The 17,967-nt window shown below is 43.0% G+C and overlaps 2 protein-coding genes and 1 non-coding gene across 4 annotated transcripts in view; 2 read left to right on the forward strand and 1 right to left on the reverse strand.

Moving 5' to 3' along the window:
- The window catches only part of Calu (calumenin), a 29,667-nt gene extending 27,110 nt beyond the window's left edge, over window positions 1-2,557 (forward strand). For both annotated transcript variants that reach the window (XM_090333261.1, XM_090333262.1), the window contains exon 7: window positions 226-2,557. In XM_090333261.1, coding sequence (XP_090189387.1) covers window positions 226-330 — 105 coding nt within the window. In that variant the 3' untranslated portion in view covers window positions 331-2,557. The remainder of the gene's footprint in view (window positions 1-225) is intronic.
- A 1,723-nt stretch (window positions 2,558-4,280) lies between these two features.
- Opn1sw (opsin 1, short wave sensitive) lies at window positions 4,281-7,146 on the reverse strand. The gene is made up of 5 exons (XM_090332384.1): window positions 6,801-7,146; window positions 6,400-6,568; window positions 5,675-5,840; window positions 4,967-5,206; window positions 4,281-4,414 (listed from the first exon to the last, which is right to left on the reverse strand). The coding sequence occupies exons 1-5, from the start codon at window positions 7,144-7,146 to the stop codon at window positions 4,295-4,297; spliced, it is 1,041 nt and encodes a 346-aa protein (XP_090188510.1). The 3' UTR covers window positions 4,281-4,294.
- Window positions 7,147-12,614: 5,468 nt separating this feature from the next.
- Trnap-agg (transfer RNA proline (anticodon AGG)) lies at window positions 12,615-12,686 on the forward strand. Its single transcript has one exon. It is a non-coding gene; the product is annotated as a tRNA-Pro (tRNA).
- Window positions 12,687-17,967: the final 5,281 nt, after the last annotated feature.

The raw sequence follows: 17,967 nt of genomic DNA on the forward strand, positions 1-17,967 counted from the left end.
TCTTATGGAGTTGTATTATACCCGTGATTTGGTTTGGACTTAATTGATAAATATAATTTATTTCCTTGGCATGTGCATATGAAAGGGGAAAGAGACAGATCATATTTAGGGGAAATTAGAATCTTAAGTCCTGATGTAATGCCTATTACTTCTATAGCAGTAGCTGAACTTCGAATTTAGAATGGAAATATATATTGCTGAGTTCACTGCTCTCTCTAATTCCAGGATGGCAAGCTAACGAAGGAGGAGATCGTCGACAAGTATGATTTATTTGTAGGCAGCCAGGCCACAGATTTCGGGGAAGCCTTAGTAAGACATGATGAGTTCTGAGCTGCAAACAAGAGCTCATATTTCTTCGAAAGTAATTTATTTTTACAGCTTCTGGTTTCACATGAAATTGTTTGCGCTACTGAGACTGTTATTACAAACTTTTTGAGACATGAAAAGGCATAATGAAATAATGAAAACCATCCCGTCCCTATTCCTCCTCCTCTCCAAGGACTTGGAGGAAAGCGTGCTTCTGAGGAACAAGTCTAATTAGTACACTTGTGTTTGTAGATTTACACTTTGTATAATGTATAACATGGTGTGTTTATTTTTGTATTGTCTCTAGTTGGGAGTATGCTATGAAGGATCAAGATCCTCAAACCACACTTATAGGCAAACATTAGCCCTTTACTCTTTTTCAACCCCTTAATAGTTTTGTTTTGTTTTTTATAATTCTCACTTAACAGATTTTTAAGCCTGAGGTCAGTAAGAATGTTCAGAAGAGTAAAAAGGAAAATTAGATTCTCCATGAGTTTTATGTAGAGATAACACTTCATTTTGCCTGTTGGAAAGTCTAGAATTTCAGAGGTTGTAGGAGCCATGAATTCCATTCAGTCCCTGCAGATCCCGCAATTGAGCCCCGCATGATGTGAGCAGTGGCAGGGACCTGTGCTCGCAAGCATCCCCATTCACCTCGACTTCGTTTGCTTTGCCTGTTGGAGGACTAGCTGTTTGCTAATTTTGTTAAGCACAGCTATAGTGGGAAGACTTGGAACAAATGTCTTGAAAAATCAATCGAATAGTGATCTCTTTTCAGAGCTATTTCCAGATCTTTAAAGAACTGTTTCCAATTAGAAACAGCTAGAAAACTGAAGAAAAATACAAGTGTATAGGCCGTACATTTTCTCGCTGGGCGTGTGCCTCTTGAAATCACTGTAAGTACCCCATCCAGCTCCTCTTCGCCTAGGAATCTTGGCTTCACTACAATTAAAATTCATGCCATTTGAAATCATGTCATTTGAAAGTGCCTTTAACAAGAGAAACAATCACTAAGTGGGAATTTACTTCAACCTTAAGTGATAAAACAGATACTTGGATAACTTTATATGAAAGTTTAGAACCTCCCGATACAGTGGGGGTCTTTTTTTTTTCCTTTTTTCTCTTTTGGACAATAATTAAATAGCAGTATTAGTTGTAAGCTTGGTTGCATTGTTCTTCTCTTGTGGGGCTGGTTTCTAAAAACCACATGCTGCTGACTTTACCAGAGATCCTCATACCTCAATGCAAGCCACTCACTGCCCGGGCTTCTCTACCTAGAGAGCTTGAGCTCAGCCTTGAGGGTGGAAGGATCTGCAGAGAGGGTTCTTTGGTTTAAGGACCACTTCTCACCCTTTCTGCTTTTGACCCATCACACCCCTTCCCTCCTTCTCTCTCTTCTCTTTTCAGATAAAATAAGGGGAGTTTTATGGATCAGTAAGTTGCTAATCCTTATCAAAACCACCCTCCGTTCTCAACTCCATTTTACCCATATTTTATATAACATGAACTGTGTCCATTTGGGTTCCTTTCTTACCAATGGACTTCTTTTGAAAAGAATTATTGTATTCTAAGTCTAGCCCTCAGGTTATTAAGATAAATATATGTACATATAACCTTTATTATTTCCAATATCTCTTTGGATAATACATTCAGGTGGTGCTGGGTGATGATTATATCTGAACCTAGATGTACCCTTTGGTCTTCCATAATCCTGTTGAGGTGAGCGCCTTGATGTGGTAAAGAGCCAAGTGTTTTGTAACTCCGCCAGCCTTTGCATTGAGCGCTTGATAATAAAGAAACTCTTGAACTCAAGTATAAGGTAACTAACATTCTCTGCCCTTCAGATTTCCCCTTTGTAAAGAAGACCAGAGATAATTTTATCAGCCTTGGCTTAGAGAGCATTCATCAGGTGCACAGAGCCCAGGTCTGATGTGAAAATCACCCACTTAGACAACAAACTGTATTCTGCTACAATGGCAGCTTCTGGATTGGAGCACTGAGCAGTGAGAGCTGTACTGTCATCTCTGAGCTCCTTAATGTTGTGGGATTTGGGGCCTTGGTTTTGGTTTAAACCAATCCCAAGGCAAGTGAACAGTGGCTGCATACCCACAGTGTGATTCTATGAGTGCTAACTCTCTGGAACTTGGATATTGGTTATTTTTTTTATGGAGTGTAAACCAAGTTTTATATTGTATGATGCAAACAGGTACCCATCTGTTTCTAAATAAAACTGTTTACATTCGTTAGAGGAGTATATGTGTCTCATTCTCTTAGAAATGGAATTACTTAGAATTATGGGTTCTGTAAAATGTCACAAAAAAAGAAATCTAAAAGAAGGTTCACCAGGGACCGGGAGTTTGGTAGAGTGCTTGCCTAGCATGCACGGAGGCCTGGGTTCGATTCCTCAGTACCACATACATAGAAAAAAGCTGGAAATGGTGCTAAAGCTCAAGTGATAGAGCTCTAGCCTTGAGAAAGTCCAAGGACAGTGCTCAGGCCCTGAGCTCAAGCCCAGGACTGGCAAAAAAAAAATAAAAAAAAGAAGGTTCACCAGCCTCCCCCCACCCCCCCAAAAAAAAGTACTGACTTTTTTTCTGGTTGGTTATTCCTTTCCTCCTATTTAGATTCTTCTACCGTCCTCTCAGCTGTAACCATCCTCCGCTTGCCAGGAGTCCCATCAGTGATAAGAGTCCAGTTCATTGCATAATTACTTGAAATCAAGACATGTGCTTGTGTGATGCATACACATTTACTTTGGGTTTAGTTACAAAGAGACTTTCTGGCAGTGGAAGGAGAGTACAGAGTATAAAATAAAACAACACTTTGGTATTGTTTATAAATGATATTAAAGTATGCACATTCGTTTTGGAAACATCAGGGGCATTAAGCTATTAACTTTAATAGGTGGTTTATATTTTAAAATGTACTATTCAGGGGCCGGGAGTTTGGCCTAGTGGTAGAGTGCTTGCCTAGCATGCATGAAGACCCAGGTTTGATTCCTCGGTACCACATACATAGAAAAAAGCCAGAAGTGGTGCTGAGGCTCAAGTGGTAGAGCTCTAGCCTTGAGAAAGTCCAAGAACACGCCCAGGACTGGCCAAAAAAAAATATATATATATATATATATATATGGACTATTCAGCCATATGAGTGGGAACATCTGAATTTGAAATCATTTGTCCTGACTCAGGAGCTATGGTCATGGCTGTCCCTGCCAAAGCCATATCAACAGTTAAGAGAGAGCAAGCATGAGGAAGACCTCACCCTCACAAACGCAAATTTGTAACATGACTGTGACTTGGATTTCTTTTTTCTTTATATCTCTTATTTATTTTATTGTAAAAGTGATGTACAGAAGGTTACAGTTTCGTGTCAGGTGACAAATACATTTCTTTTTGAACAGTGTCACCCCCCGCCCCCCAAGTGTATTCTAACTTAGAACACCATCTTAGATCCCTAATAAAAGACCGAAAAAAGGGGCCGGGAGTTTGGCCTAGTGGTAGAGTGCTTGCCTAGCTGCACCAAGACCCAGGTTTGATTCCTTGGTACCACATACTTAGAAAAAGCCGGAAGTGGTGCTAAGGCTCAACTGGTAGAGCTCTAGCCTTGAAAAAAATCCAAGGACAGTGCTCAGGCCCTGAGTTTAAGCCCAGGACTGGCGGGAAAAAAAAAAAAAAAAAAGACCGAAAAAAAAAAATGTTTGCCATCCACTGAAATGTCAGTCATACGTGCTTTTATAGTTCTCCACTTAGAAACAGGAACTGCTGATTAGTGAGATTGCTTTTGGGTGTTGAAGGAAATCCAGTGGAGAACAGTAAAGTAAAAGGTGACTCCTCAAAGTACAACAACTCTCCTTCCTACCTTTTTTTTCCCCCTTTTTTTTAAAAAAAATTTCTTTTTCTCTCTGTTGTTTGCAGATAGGTTTTTATTAGAAACTTTTTTAAAGGTGAAGGTCTAGTTGCTGCCACCAGGTTAATAAAAAGGGTCATTAGTTGGGGCCAACTTTGCTAGAAGAGACAGTTGAAGCTTCTGTTTTCTGGGAGCCGGACATCTCAAATTCATCTGTCATAGGCTTTCTACACAGCATCTCCATGATGCAAGCTCGGAACTACAAGAAAAAAAGAATTGAAGGTCCCCCTTAGCAAATGGATGCAAAAGATAGCATCAAGGACAGGGGAGTCTCATTTTTGGTGTCTTCTAAACCTCATATGTCTCAAACCCAGGATCTTAGGTGTTTTTCAATGTCTCCTTCCTGAGAAAGTAGCTAACTTCTCATCTAGAATGGCTTTCTCCTGCAGGATGGGATTTGGAAGGAAAAGGATTAAGAAACATGGACTAGAAAAATGTGTAACTATTGTCTCCTAGCTTTTTTTTTTTTTTAAGAAGACAGGAAACTTAGGACTCAGTGATCTTATAAGGTCCTGAGTTCAATCCTCAGCACTTGGGGCTAGAAAATCTTATTTATTATTGATTTATTTATTGGCCTAGGTCCTGTTCTGATAGCTACCACACTTTCCTTCCCTGTGCTTACTAAGCTTCCTGGGCAACTTGGAGATTCTATAGCTTCTGGAAACCTGAATAGAGTCTAAGCGCTCTGAACTAAAAGGCCCTACCAGGGAAAGAACCAATGTCTTAGGAAAGTGTGACAAGACCAACTTACCTGCTTATTCATGAAGCAGTAGATGATGGGATTGTAGACACAAGAGCTCTTGGAGAAGAAGGCAGGGATGGTGACAAGCCGTAAGTCCAGCCCATGATTACGGTTGTTGACCATGTACATGGCCAGGGCAGCATAGGGCACATAGCAGAGACAGAAGGATGCCACCATCACCACCACCATGCGGCTCACCTCCCGCTCAGCCTTCTGGGTTGTAGCTGACTCCTGCTGCTGGGCTGCCACCTGGCAGAGCACAGAGAGGATTATATCCCTCTTCCCCAACTCCTAGATCTTGACCCTTTTCTGTTGGGGAGCATCCACTCTGCCTCCTTTTCTGGACTCTCAAGGAAAGCAAGATGAATGTGGCTTTCTAGTGTATGACATTGTTAGGGGTGACATGTTCCTAGCCCCCCACCCCCACCCCTGGCCTCTCAAAGTGCTAAAAATTGAATTTAGAACCTTCCATCTACTGGGTGAGCATCCTGTCACTGAGCCACACCCCTGCTGCCTATGTCTCTTGGCACTTAGCTTGAGCAAGGATGACTGCAGCCTATTCTTCATTCCATTCCATCATTCCTCTTACCTCACTTGCTTTCCTCTTTTTAAATACCTCCTCTCTCAACATGAACATTTCCAGATACCTTAGGTCCTAAAGCACTCTTGTCCCTCCTGGAGCCCACTTCTCCCAGACCCCCCTCAAAAGCCACTCACAACTCTGAGAGTCCTCAGGAGCTGACAGTAGGAGAAGCAGATTATAGAGAGTGGCACGATGAAGCAGAAGATGAAGAGGAACCAGGTATAGTATTCGCTGTGATATTTGGTGCCCACTGTGTACCAGTCAGGGCCACAGGAGCACTGCAGACCCTCAGGGATAAACCTGCAAAGCATCCAACACACCCACAAGACAGATCCTTGGTTGGGATTCAGTTAGTGCAGTGGGATCTGAAACTATTCCCCACTTAGAATTCAGAAATAGCCAGAAAGCTTCTACACAGGGGTTTTCTGTCCTCAACAACTGAGGCTACTGTATTTCCACTATACATGTTGACATTCATTTCCCCAAGCCCTTTCGCCTCACTTGCTCCAACTAACAAATACAAGTCAAAAATTAAGCATTTAAGTCGGATGAGGTGGCTCACGTCTGTAATCCTAGCTACTCAGGAGTCTTGAGATCTGAGGATCGAGGTTCAAGGCCAGTCCCGGCACTAAAGACCTTGAGACTCTTATTAACCACTAGAAAAGGAGAAGTGGGGCTGTGGCTCAGGGGAAAGGTGGTAGCCTTAAGCTGAAGAGCTCAGGGACAACACCCAGGCCCAGAGTTCAAGCCCCATGACCAAAAAAAAAAAACCCCTAAGCATCTATACTCTGAGCTCTTTTTCCACCCCCAGCAGGCCTGAGCTCCTAGCCAAATCTGCACCACTGCCCTGAAATCTCACCGGCTCCAGCCAAAGAATGGTGGAATGGAGACGCCGATACCAATGATCCAGGTAGCCAGGACCACTATCAATGCATGCCTGGAGTTGAAGCGGAAGTTGCCAAAGGGCTTACAGATGACAATGTAGCGCTCCAAGGCCAGGAAAGCCAGTGACCAGCCTGTGACCAGACCTATGGCAAAATGTGAGATGGGGTAGAGTCCCACCCGGCAGAGTGAAATACCAACGAAATGGAGTAGGTCTAGAGATAGGTTTGAAATTTCAGAAATTTAAGACTCAACATCTTCTTTGGGTCAGACTTCTACTCTGATCTTAGAGCCCCTCTCCAGCCCCAAATTCTAGTCCCTTCTTCCAATCCTAGGATAGTGACCTTTGCCTCTCTACAGCTCCCTTCCCCAAAGTACCTGCTGCGGATCCCAGGAAGGCCTCCATAGCGCAAACATGTGGACCAAACAAGAAGTATCCATGACAGCTGGCGATGAAGACAGTGGAGACAGAAAAGATGCAGAAGAGAAAGCCACCCAGGGACACATTGACCAGAATGTAGTTGAGTGGCTGGCGCAACTTCCTATAACGTAGTGTAGCCACCAGCACGATGGCATTGAGTGGTGTTCCTGCAAAGAGGACAAAACCCATGAAGGCCGCCTGGAGTTGGAAGGCCCAGACAGGAGCAATGTGGTACTGAGGTCCATCCCAGGGCCCTACAGAGGAAATGTTCCTGAACAAATAGAATTCCTCCTCCCCTGACATCTTGTTCCTGAGATGCCCCCACCCCCTCCAACCCCTCTTATACACTGTCCTTCCATTGTTCCCCCTCCCACAAGACGGGCCTCTAAAGACACTCAGGCCCCTGTGAATGATCCTAAGCTTCCCACAAAGTCTGGGATTAGAAATCCCTCAGCCCTCACCTAAGCCTTTTTGTGCTCCCAAAGCTGATTTTATGTTCTTTACAGGATCAAAGATTGGGGTCAAAGAACCTGGATGTTCAATGCCAGCTGCTAGGATTAAGTTAATATGGGTTCCCCATAGACTGACAAGTGTTGACACATATCCAATGAAGATGCTGCTCCCTTTGTCCCCACGAGTGAAATACAAGAAAATACCTCTCTCCTTTTGGCTTTTGTCACTACTCTATCCTACCCTCTGTGGAAGGTGCCTTTTAAATCTTTCTCTCCAGAGACGCTCTGGGAATCAGCTCTAAGCTATACAGAAAGCGGAAGACTAGGAATAGCCTGGAGACACCTTACACAATCTTCATGGAACAGGACAGGAGGCAACTTGACAATGTGTAGGGTTTCAGGCCATCCCTGCACCAGGCTATCTCCACTTCAGAGAATGTACCTTTCCTGGCCAGCCACAGACAGGTTGATTTGTTCATGGTCCTCATACTGTGTCTAGACTCTGTCCTTAGCTCAGCAGAGCATGTCGCCATCCCACACAGCTGCTCACGCACACATAGGATTCTGTGAAAATTACCAAAGAGATTAAACTAAGGGGCCAGAAATCACAAAGCCATCTAAGCTCTACCCCACTGTCTGGGCAGGACTGGACTAAGGACAAGGCCAAAGGCCACTTTAAGGTTCCTGTCCCTCAGCAGGCACACAGTCGGCATGTTAGCCTGACCCAAATGTAACAAGTCAGCCTCACTGTCTACAGAACTCTGTCAAGGTACCCACCTCTGCATGTGGCTCGTACAGGAGTCTGCCATAGACACAAGGTAGCCCACGCCCTCTGCTGCCCACTGTGCAGGCTAGATGGCCATACCTTTGGCCTTTCCTGACACTGTCTTGATGCTTTCACTGACAGATCCCTACCCCACCCCTCCCATGAGTGGGGATCATAGGTCTAAGCTAGGAGCAATTCAACCCCAGCTCAGGTGGGGCAGATGTCTGTGAGAGGCTTAAACCAAAAAGAATGTCACTCGAGTGCATGACCTTCCAGAGCTACTGAAGCCATGAGTGGGATGAAAGCATTGAAAGAGAGGGAAGGAGACGAAGGAGACGAAAAATGATATAAAAAGGGGAGATATATAAGGTCATATAACGTTACTACATAGTGCCCTTACTGGGATAAACCTGCTATATTTGTTCAGTGACATGATTTACGGAAATCGTTTAACACATCAGGATTTCTCAACCTGGGCACCATTGACATGTAGCATCTGATATTTCCTTGTACCGTGACTGGCCTGAATGACATAAGATTCTTGACAGCATCCCTGGCCTCTTCTCATTAGATGGCAAAACCACCAGCTCCACCTGTCATAACAAAAAAGTGTCCCTCAGAGACAGATTCTTCCACTTGACTGAGGTCTGCTGACTTAGATTTAAGCTTAGAAATGTCCAGAAGTAATTGGAAAACAGCCAAGATGGAATGTATTTTTCCATGGTTCTAATTATTTAGGGGAAAATAAAAGGAAAAGACCTAGAAAATGTGGCTACTTTCTGAATAGTTTCAGGGGTTTTTCCTTTTATACTCAGAAGTTTATTCATTTGTGCACAATCTGTATCCAGAAATAGCATGGATATATTAGATACAGAAATGGTATGAATATGTCAGACCACAACTAGAAACCATGAATTAAAAATAGGGACAAAAGAAAGAGTTACAGGAAGAGTTAAGGAAAGATGAAAGAAAAGGCTAAGTTAAAAAGGGAGGAATCATTTGGTTAATCTCATATTGTTACAGTATCTGACTTTGTTACCTGGTATATTATATAATATGTTTATTTGTTTATTTGAAATAGGAGGGGAAAAAAGATTAAGGGGGGGTGGGAGAGGGAAATGGGGACAAAAACATGAGAAGGGGTATCAATGTGTGAGAAATAATGCACCTGCTATCTGGTGAATATAACTGTAACCCCTCTATACATAAATTTTTTTTTGCCAGTCCTGGGCTTGAGCTCAGGGCCTGAGCACTGTCCTCAGACTTTCTCAAGGCTAGAGCTCTACCACTTGAGCCTCAGCAACACTTCCGGCTTTTTTCTATGTATGTGGTACTGAGGAATTGAACCCGGGTCTTTGTGCATGCTAGGCAAGCACTCTACCACTAGGCCAAACTCCCAGCCCCATAAATATTTTTAAAAATATGAAAAAGGTGAGGAATCAATGGCCTGGGAAAATGGCTTAGTGGTAGAGTGCTTCCCTAGAATGCATGAAGCCCTGGATTTGATTCCTCAGTACCACATAAACAGAAAAAGCCAGAAGTGTGCTGTGGCTTAAGTAGTAGAGGGTTAGCCTTGAGCAAAAAATGAAGCTCAGAGACAGTTCCCAGGCCTTGGGTTCAGGACCAAGGACTGGTTAAAAAAAAAGAAAGAAAGAAGGAGAGAAAGAAAGAAAGAAAGAAAGAAAGAAAGAAAGAAAGAAAGAAAGAAAGAACTCCTTTAATTTAATTACTCATTTAATTCAAAAGGACCAAAGAACCAATTCAAACCAATTGTTCTTGCGACTATGACAAGCAAGAGTGCCTCCCAGGGGACATCACAAAGGAGATATTGGTGTGATATAATAAGCAATATCCTCAACAACTTACTCAAGTGGATACAACAACCAGTGTCACAAGATCAGGACGATTATTGACTCTCAGTATGGATTCAGCTCAGTACAAATCACAGCTTAGATCTGTGCCAACTCAGAATCATTAGGAGGAGACAAATAATGGTTTATAGGGCTTCTCTGATCCAGAGAAATCTAGGCTATGGGGGGGGGCTCAAAGTGCATTTATTTCTTCCTATCCTGACTATTCCTTTTCTGTTAATATTTTATAATTTATTTGTTCATGTATTCAGAGGTCAAAATTCAGAAAGTACAGAAAATAAGCAGTAAACAATATATTTCTTTCCCATCCATTCTCCAGTGACTCAGTTGCCCTTTTATGGGGAACTAGGGTTAGATTGTTGCTGTGTGAACTCAGCTGACTCCAAACTGTGATTTTTCAGATCTCAGCCTCGTAAGTAGCTAGGATTATCAGCGTGAGTCGCCAGAGCCCAGCTTGTTGGTGTATTTTTGATGTAATAAAAGCTGACAGTGAACTTGAGATGTGTTAGGACAATATTATCTGATGAATACTGACCCATACATAAGGCTTTCCAAACAAATGGTGTGGAAAAGAAAGGGTGACATGCTTTCATGAAGATAAAAGATTCCCCCCAAGGACTGACTAACAGCCATCTTCATCATGCCTGAGAGGGGAGCAAGGAAGCTCCAGAGGTAGATTCTCCCTGGAAAATTCCATCCATATCTGCTTCAATGCAGAGACACATGAGCAACAGAGGGCCTAATGTGCTACTGCAAGGAGCAAGGAAGAGCACAGCAATAAACTGAAGTCAGTGGCAATAGGTTTCATCAAGGCCCCATCTTTCCCAGCTCCCACGTCCACCATGCAGGGAGTATTTTGTGGTTGTCCTAATAGCAGAGAGGGGCTTGCAAATATTTAGCATAAAGGATGCTTCTCTAGATTGACCAAGCAAAGAACAATGATTCTACCCCAAATCCTACAGCACCTCTCCCCCATCAGAAATACTTGCCTGGAACCCAAACTGGGTGTCAGCCCTGAAACATTTTCAGCAAAATCCTCCTAGAAGCTCCAACTTCATTGGCACTCTCACCAAAAGGAACCATTTGGAGAATGTGTGCTGAGGTCATGGAACTTGATATATTGAGTGTGCTTTTATAAGCTAGTCTAAACCTTGGGGACAGCTACTCGAAAAATAGCCTCTCCCTCTCTCTCTTTTCTCTCCCTCTCCTGCTCCCCCACCTCTCTCTCCCTCTCTTTCCCTCTCTTTCTCTCCTTCTCTCTCTGCCTCTCTCCCTCTCTTCACCTCTCTCCCCCTCCTCTTCATAACTAGTTAGCAGAGGCAGTTATCCAGTTATGTGATTCAGGTATTCCTGGAAGCAACAACACAACTTTATAGCTTGAAGATAAAAATCACAAATTGAGTGAAGGCCATTCTTCTCACCTATTAGGGAGGTATTGGTTCACTAGGAAGAGGAAGTGTGCCATACAAGATGGAGGGAGAGATCCTCCAGGCCTTGGCTCTATGCCAAGCCAAGCAGTAAGGTTTCACCTGAACAAACGTTCCCTAGTGATTTGTTGCAAGCAGTCCTGAGACTATCATTCTTTTCCTACTTCATTCTTTCCAGGACATTCTCAGAGTGATTAATCCAAATATAGTTGTGCTGGGGATCCAGTAAGCTTGGTCTAGCGAGGTTCTTACATAGGCCAGTCAGGCAGAGGTACTTGGGTTTCATTTGTATTGTCAGGATGATTGCCAAGCAGGGGACGTTATCCACCCTCCACCTTCTTTTGGAAACCCCTAACCTGAAGGACCCCCATCTAGGTCACCCTTAGTTGTAATCAGATTTCATCGGGGCAACTTTCCTGGGCAGGAATGAGCTGAGCTCAGCAAAGTACAAGATGTAGTTCCTTCTCTGGGTTTCTAGAAAATCTGGTTTGCTGTGTGTGCCTTTAACTCAGGTTTTAGATTCCGGTATATTTGAGTAAGCTGATTTAGAATTCTGGCTGAATTTAGGCAAGTGCCATCTTACTGTGGGATGACATAGATCTCAACAGGTTAACTGGAGAGCGTGAAGTGACTCTTTCCTATCAGGGAGTTCCTTGCCTTGGGTAACTGTCCTTGGTACAGCACTTCACACTTTGCAGGCTCGCATACAAACTCTCCCCTCAGTCCTGCTGTCACCTTGTTGGGCAGATAGGATAGACGTTTTCTTTCCCAGTAGACAGACATTTGGCAAGTCACCTAGCAACAGTGGTCTGGGAGGCAGCGGGCCTCTGGTGCCTTGCCTCAGAGTAACAGGTGGAAAAAATGTTTTCCTGATAGTCTGTCTAGCCATGACCTAAGAAAGGAGGACGTTCATTTGGACCAAGAACATTCAGACAGGCCCACAAGGCACTGGGGTTGCCCAGGGAAAGGTAGGTGCTGGGGTCCCATTCCTTCCTTGATTTTCTTCCACCACCCACTTGTAAGAATGGCTACTTCCTGGAGCACTGGGCAGAGGAGCATCTGTGTAGCTCTGCAGTGGACAGAGGAGGAGCAAGTAAAAACCTCTGGAGTAAGGCCTGCTGGAATACTGCCGGCCTGGGCTGGCAGCCAGCCTCAAAGGAGGAGCAGAAAGGCAGCTTCTAGGAACCACAAACTGCTGCTACTAATGGTGATGATGTGGCAGTGAGGACACATCTGGCTAGATATAATAACCAGTGGCTCGTTGGTCTAGGGGTATGATTCTCGCTTAGGGTGCGAGAGGTCCCGGGTTCAAATCCCGGACGAGCCCTTTTTATTCTTTTCTAGTTCACATTGGCTGGCTTCCACAAAAGCTGCCCACCCTTTATGGATGGACTTGAAGAGGTATGTGGCATGTGGTTAAAGGATCCTGAGGGCTAGCTACCAATTACTCTCCCTGTTAACTATAATCTGTAGTGGCCTCCATCATTTCCAACAAGACCCACTAGGCAGGATGCATTGTGTTTCTGCATTGTACAGAAAGTCAAGGGGCTTTGAGTGATCAGGACAAACAAGGGGCTGAAACTGAAGGTCAAAAACAAGCAAATTCTCCATGTAAGACCCAAGCTGTGAGTATAAAACACACTAGACTTGAGTGTAAAAGCTTGAATTAAATATTACAGTTCTGACACTAAGGTGTGTGTGTGTGTGTGTGTGTGTGTGTGTCTGTGTCTGTGTCTGTGTCTGTGTCTATGTGTGTACTGGGGCTTGAACTCAGGTCCTGGCTACTGTCCCTAAGCTGTTTTGCTCAAGGCTGACATGCTACCATGTAAGCCATATCCCCACTTCCAGCTTTTTGCTGGTCAATTGGAGTTAAAAGTCACATAGACATTTCTTCCCAGGCTGGCTTCCAACTGTGATTCTCAGATTATAGCTTCCTATGTAGCTAGGATTACAGGCATGAGCCACCAGCCCCTAGCAGAGAGACAGAGATTTTTGTTTGTTCGACTTCATTTCTCACTTTTATTTACACTCTGCTTCATTTACTCTTTCACAGAGATTCTCTTCGCTCCAGATAGCAGAGTATCAGTATTGTGGCTGGTATGTAAGACATTATATTGAGGGACAAGCCCCTATGCACATTTTCTCATCCACTCATCAGCTGAAGGATATCTAAGCTTGTTCTATAGCTTGGCTATTATACACAAAGCTGCAGTAAACAGTTACATGGAATCTTTAATGTGTGTTGAACCACATCCCCTTGGATATATAACTAACAGATGTATAGCTGGATCCTACAGTAGTTCTATTTTTAATACCTTGAGGAATCTGTAGTCTGATTTACATTCCCACCAAGTGTCCTTTCTTGCCAACAGTTGTTGCTGAGGGCTCTCTATGTGTGTGTACTGGGGCTTGCACTCTTGCTTCGCTTTTCTCACTCAAGGTTGGTGCTCTACCACTTCAACCACACCTCCACTTTTAGGTTTTTGCTGGTTCATTTGGAGATAAACGCCTCTCAGATTTGTCTGCCAAGACTGGCTTTAAACCATAATCTTCATATTTCAGCCCCCTGAGTAGCTAAAATTATACACATGAGGCCCAGGCACCATGCCATTGTTCATTTTCTTGATGATAGCCATTCTGACGGGACTGAGATGGAATGTCAGTGTCATTTGGTTTCACTGTTCCTTTATGACGAAGGATATCAAATATTTCTTTTTGTATTTATTAGCAATAGAAGAAATGTATTTCTATTGTCTATTGAATTTGCTTTCCCCCTTATTAATTGGATTACTTGTTCTTTGGGGATTTAAATTGGTTTTTTTTGCCAGTCCTGGCCTTGGGCTCAGGGCCTGAGCACTGTTCCTGGATTTTCTCAAGGCTAGGGATCTACCACTTGAGCCACAGCACCACTTCTGGCTTTTTGCTATGTATGTGGTACTGAGGAATTGAACCCGGGTCTTAGTGCATGCTAGGCAAGCACTCTACCACTAGGCCAAACTCCCAGCCTGGGGATTTAAATTTTTTAAGCTCTTTATATAGTTAAAATTTTAATCCATCATCTGATGGATAGCTTGCAAAGATTTTATTCATTTGGTGGTTTGTCTCTTGATTCTGGTAATAGTCAGATTATTTTATTAATTATAATTTTAATTAAAATTTAAAATTGTAATCCTATTTGTCAATTCTTTTTTTTGCCAGTCTTAGGGCTTGAACTCAGGGCCTGAGCACTGTCCTTGGGCTTTCTCAAGGTTAGTACTCTACCACTTGAGCCACAGCGACACTTCGGCATTTTCTGTGTATGTGGTATCAAGGAATAGAACCCAGAGCTTCATGCATGCTGGGCAAGCACTCTACCACTAGGCCAAACTCCTGGCCCCCCTATTTGTCAATTCTTGCTCTTATTTCCTAAGTAATTACAATCCTACTCAGGAAGAAATTGTCTATGGTTATGTCTCCAAATGTTTTCCCTATGTATTATTTTTGTTTTGCTGGTCTTGGAGCTTGAACTGAGGGCCTGAGGACTGTTCTTTGCTTTCTCAAAGTTAGAGCTCTACCACTTGAACCACAGCACCACTTCCATTTTTTCCTGTGTATGTGGTAACGAGGAATCAAACCCGGGTTTTTGTGCATGCTAGGCAAGCACTTTACCATAAGGCCAAACTCCCAGCCCCTTCCCTGTGTTTTTCTGTACTAGTTTCAATCTCAGTTCTTATGTTAAGAACATGGATCCATTTGGATTCAAGACAGATCAAGTAAGAGAGAGGACTCTAATTTCAGTCTTCTGAACTACTATCTGTTGAAGAAATTGTCTTTTCTCCAATGTATGCTTTTGGTCCTTTGTAAAAAACAAAAACGAAAAGCAGCCAGGCGCAGTGGCTCACACCTGCAATCCTAGCTACCAGGAGGCTGAGATCTGAGGATCGTGTTCAAAGCCAGACCAGGCACTAAAGACCGTGAGAGTCTCATCTCCAATTAACCCCATTAGAAAAAGCAGAAGTGGAATTATGGCTTAAGGGTAGGATAGTAGGCTTGAGCTGAAAAACTCATGGACAATGCCCAGGCCCAGGGGTAGTTGTGGTAGCCTTGAACTTAAGAGCTAAGAGACAGCACCCAGGCCCAGAGTCCAAGCCCCACAAATGACTAAAAAAAAAAAAATAGCCGGGAGTTTGGCCTAGTGGTAGAGTGTTTGCCTAGCATGCATGAAGACCTGGGTTCTATTCCTCGGAACCACATGCATAGACAATAGCTGGAAGTGGTGCTGAGGCTCAAGTGGTAGAGCTCTAGCCTTGAGAAAGTCCAAGGATAGTGCTCAAGCCCTGAGCTCAAGCCCAGGTCTATCAGATGGGTTCAAGCTATGTGGGTTTATTTATTATTTATGTGAGAGCTATGCAGGTTTATTTCTTTTCTGTTTCATCGTTTCATGTCTTTTGGGGGGTCAGTACTATGCTGGTCTTGTTACTGTGGCTCAGCTTTTTTTTTGTCAGTCATGGGGCTTGAACTATGGGCCTAGGTGCTGTTCCTGTGCTCTGCAGCTCAAGTCTAGTGCTCTACCACTAGAGCCACAGTGCCACTTCCAATTTTCTGGAGATTAATTAGAGATAAGGGTCTTAGGGACCTTCATGCCACTGGCTTGCTTTGAACTGTGATCCTCAGATCTTCGCCTCTTGAGTAGCTATGATTATAGGCATGAGCCACCAGTACCAGGCTTCTTAATAGGCTTAATTTGGCTTTTCAGGCTCCTTTACACTTCCATGTGAAATTTTGGATTGATTTATCGGTGAAGAATGACATTGGAGTTTTAATAGAAATTGCACTGAATTCATAGATTGCTTTTAGAAGTATAATCATTTTCATAGCATTAATTTGGTCAATTCATGAACATGGAAATTTTTTTATCTTCTAGGGTCTTCTTCAGTTTCTTTATTCGATAATTTATAGTTTTGCTTGTAGAAATCTTTCACATATTTAACCTGTTTTTAGACTTTTATGCTATTGTGAAAGGGATTTTTTTCCTGATTTTTCAGTCTATTACTTGTTGGTATATAGAAAAGCTACTGATTTTTGCATGCTGATTTGTGTTCTACTTCTTTACCAAAAGCATTAATCAGATGTTATTTTTTTGTAGAGCTCAGGATCCTTTAAGATATCATAAGTATAATATATAATTTGTAAATAGGAATAATTTGACTTCTTTCTTTCTTTCTTTCTTATTACCAGCCCTTGCTTTCTTTTTCTTGTCTTATCACACTGGCTAGGAACTCAAGCACTTCACTGAATGAGTGAAGAGAGTATTGTTCCCCATTTAGTACAATACTGGCTATAGGTTTGTCATAGCTTTTAGAATATTGAGGTATGTGCCTTCTATTACTAGTTTCTTCTATGAAGAAACAAGAAGAGGTATTGAATTTTATCACAAATTTAGTCTTCATCTACTTATGATTTTTATTTTTTTTTGCCTTTATTGTATATGTGGAGCACTATACTTAATCTAGGAAACTGTAAACAGGCTAAATTCTCACTAATGGATAAAAGGATACATAAATTGCGGTTTAATTGTGGTTTCCAGTGATGAGAAGGCATTCATGAGCTGAAGTATTTGGGGGGAAATGCTGAAGAAACTGTATAACACCATTATGATGGATGTCTAAAACACACAATTCAAAATTATGTAATGCTAGTGGATATACATACCCACATATAGAGTAAAATTGCAAAACCCATAAAATCAAATGTAACAAGATATGAATAGTGCTTGAATTTCAGTCCTATGTACATAGGTACTTGTGTTCTCTATAAATATACTTCATGCCTCAAATATTTGTTTTAATTTTTTTGCCAGTCCTTGCCCTCCAGGCCCTTGTTTTAATTTTTTAATAAAAATGTAGGAAAAATTCAACAAAAGCTCCTAGGCATTTAGAAATAAGGGTAAAGGGGGTACATGGTGGCATCAGTCCTCAAAGAGGATGATCTGCTGGGATGGGATTAGGGGGCAGGCTGAGTCCTGAGTGGAGGGATCATGAGGATTAACCAAATCATCCCCCTAAGCTGACCACCTGGCTGACATGCCCACCACTTAGGCCCTTTAGAGATGCATTCCTGGACCAGAGCTTCCCTTCCCTCATACTTCTTAATCTCTTCCCCCTTCTCCCCCACCTCTAATTTTGCCCTCACCTTAACCCCCCCATACTGATCAGAACAGGATTTACCTGTTTGGTGCCTGATGATACATTAGCTCAGATCTCCCTTGAATATTCCCCAAACGAAAGTTGAACGGTAGTAGCCTGAACTCTGGAAACCAGAGAGAGATTAGTCCTAGTACTCAAGATGAAAGCCTGCTAAAGGCTTGGATCCCTGGATGTCACTATTGACAAGTTCCTCCCTGTCCCTCCTTCCATGTGCTAGAGTTAGCAGTCAAAGCCAGCTTCCGATCTGAGCCTGCTGATGAGGCAGAAGCAGAAAGGCTGGGGCAGCAGTGCCACCACTTGCAGAACTGGTATCTGTCAGTGCTCCAAGTCCTCCATGTCAGTCCCTATCCATCATTCCCCATCATTCCCCTGCTCCCTAAGTCTCTGCAGAAGAGATCTGGTGGGCTTATTCAGACAGCCCTT

The sequence above is a fragment of the Megascapheus bottae genome, chromosome 5 (genome assembly GCF_031878675.1).
Source record: "Megascapheus bottae isolate mThoBot1 chromosome 5, mThoBot2.hap1, whole genome shotgun sequence".
In the NCBI taxonomy this organism is placed as follows: Eukaryota; Metazoa; Chordata; class Mammalia; order Rodentia; family Geomyidae; genus Megascapheus; species Megascapheus bottae.

Coding starts and splice junctions, on each gene's coding strand:
- Opn1sw (XM_090332384.1), bottom strand. CDS start 7,146: ATGTCAGGGGAGGAGGAATTCTATTTGTTCAGGAACATTTCCTCTGTA. Junction 6,569..6,800: donor CTTCCTGGGATCCGCAGCAG/GTACTTTGGGGA, acceptor ATTTTGCCATAG/GTCTGGTCACAGGCTGGTCA. Junction 5,841..6,399: donor CCATTCTTTGGCTGGAGCCG/GTGAGATTTCAG, acceptor GATGCTTTGCAG/GTTTATCCCTGAGGGTCTGC.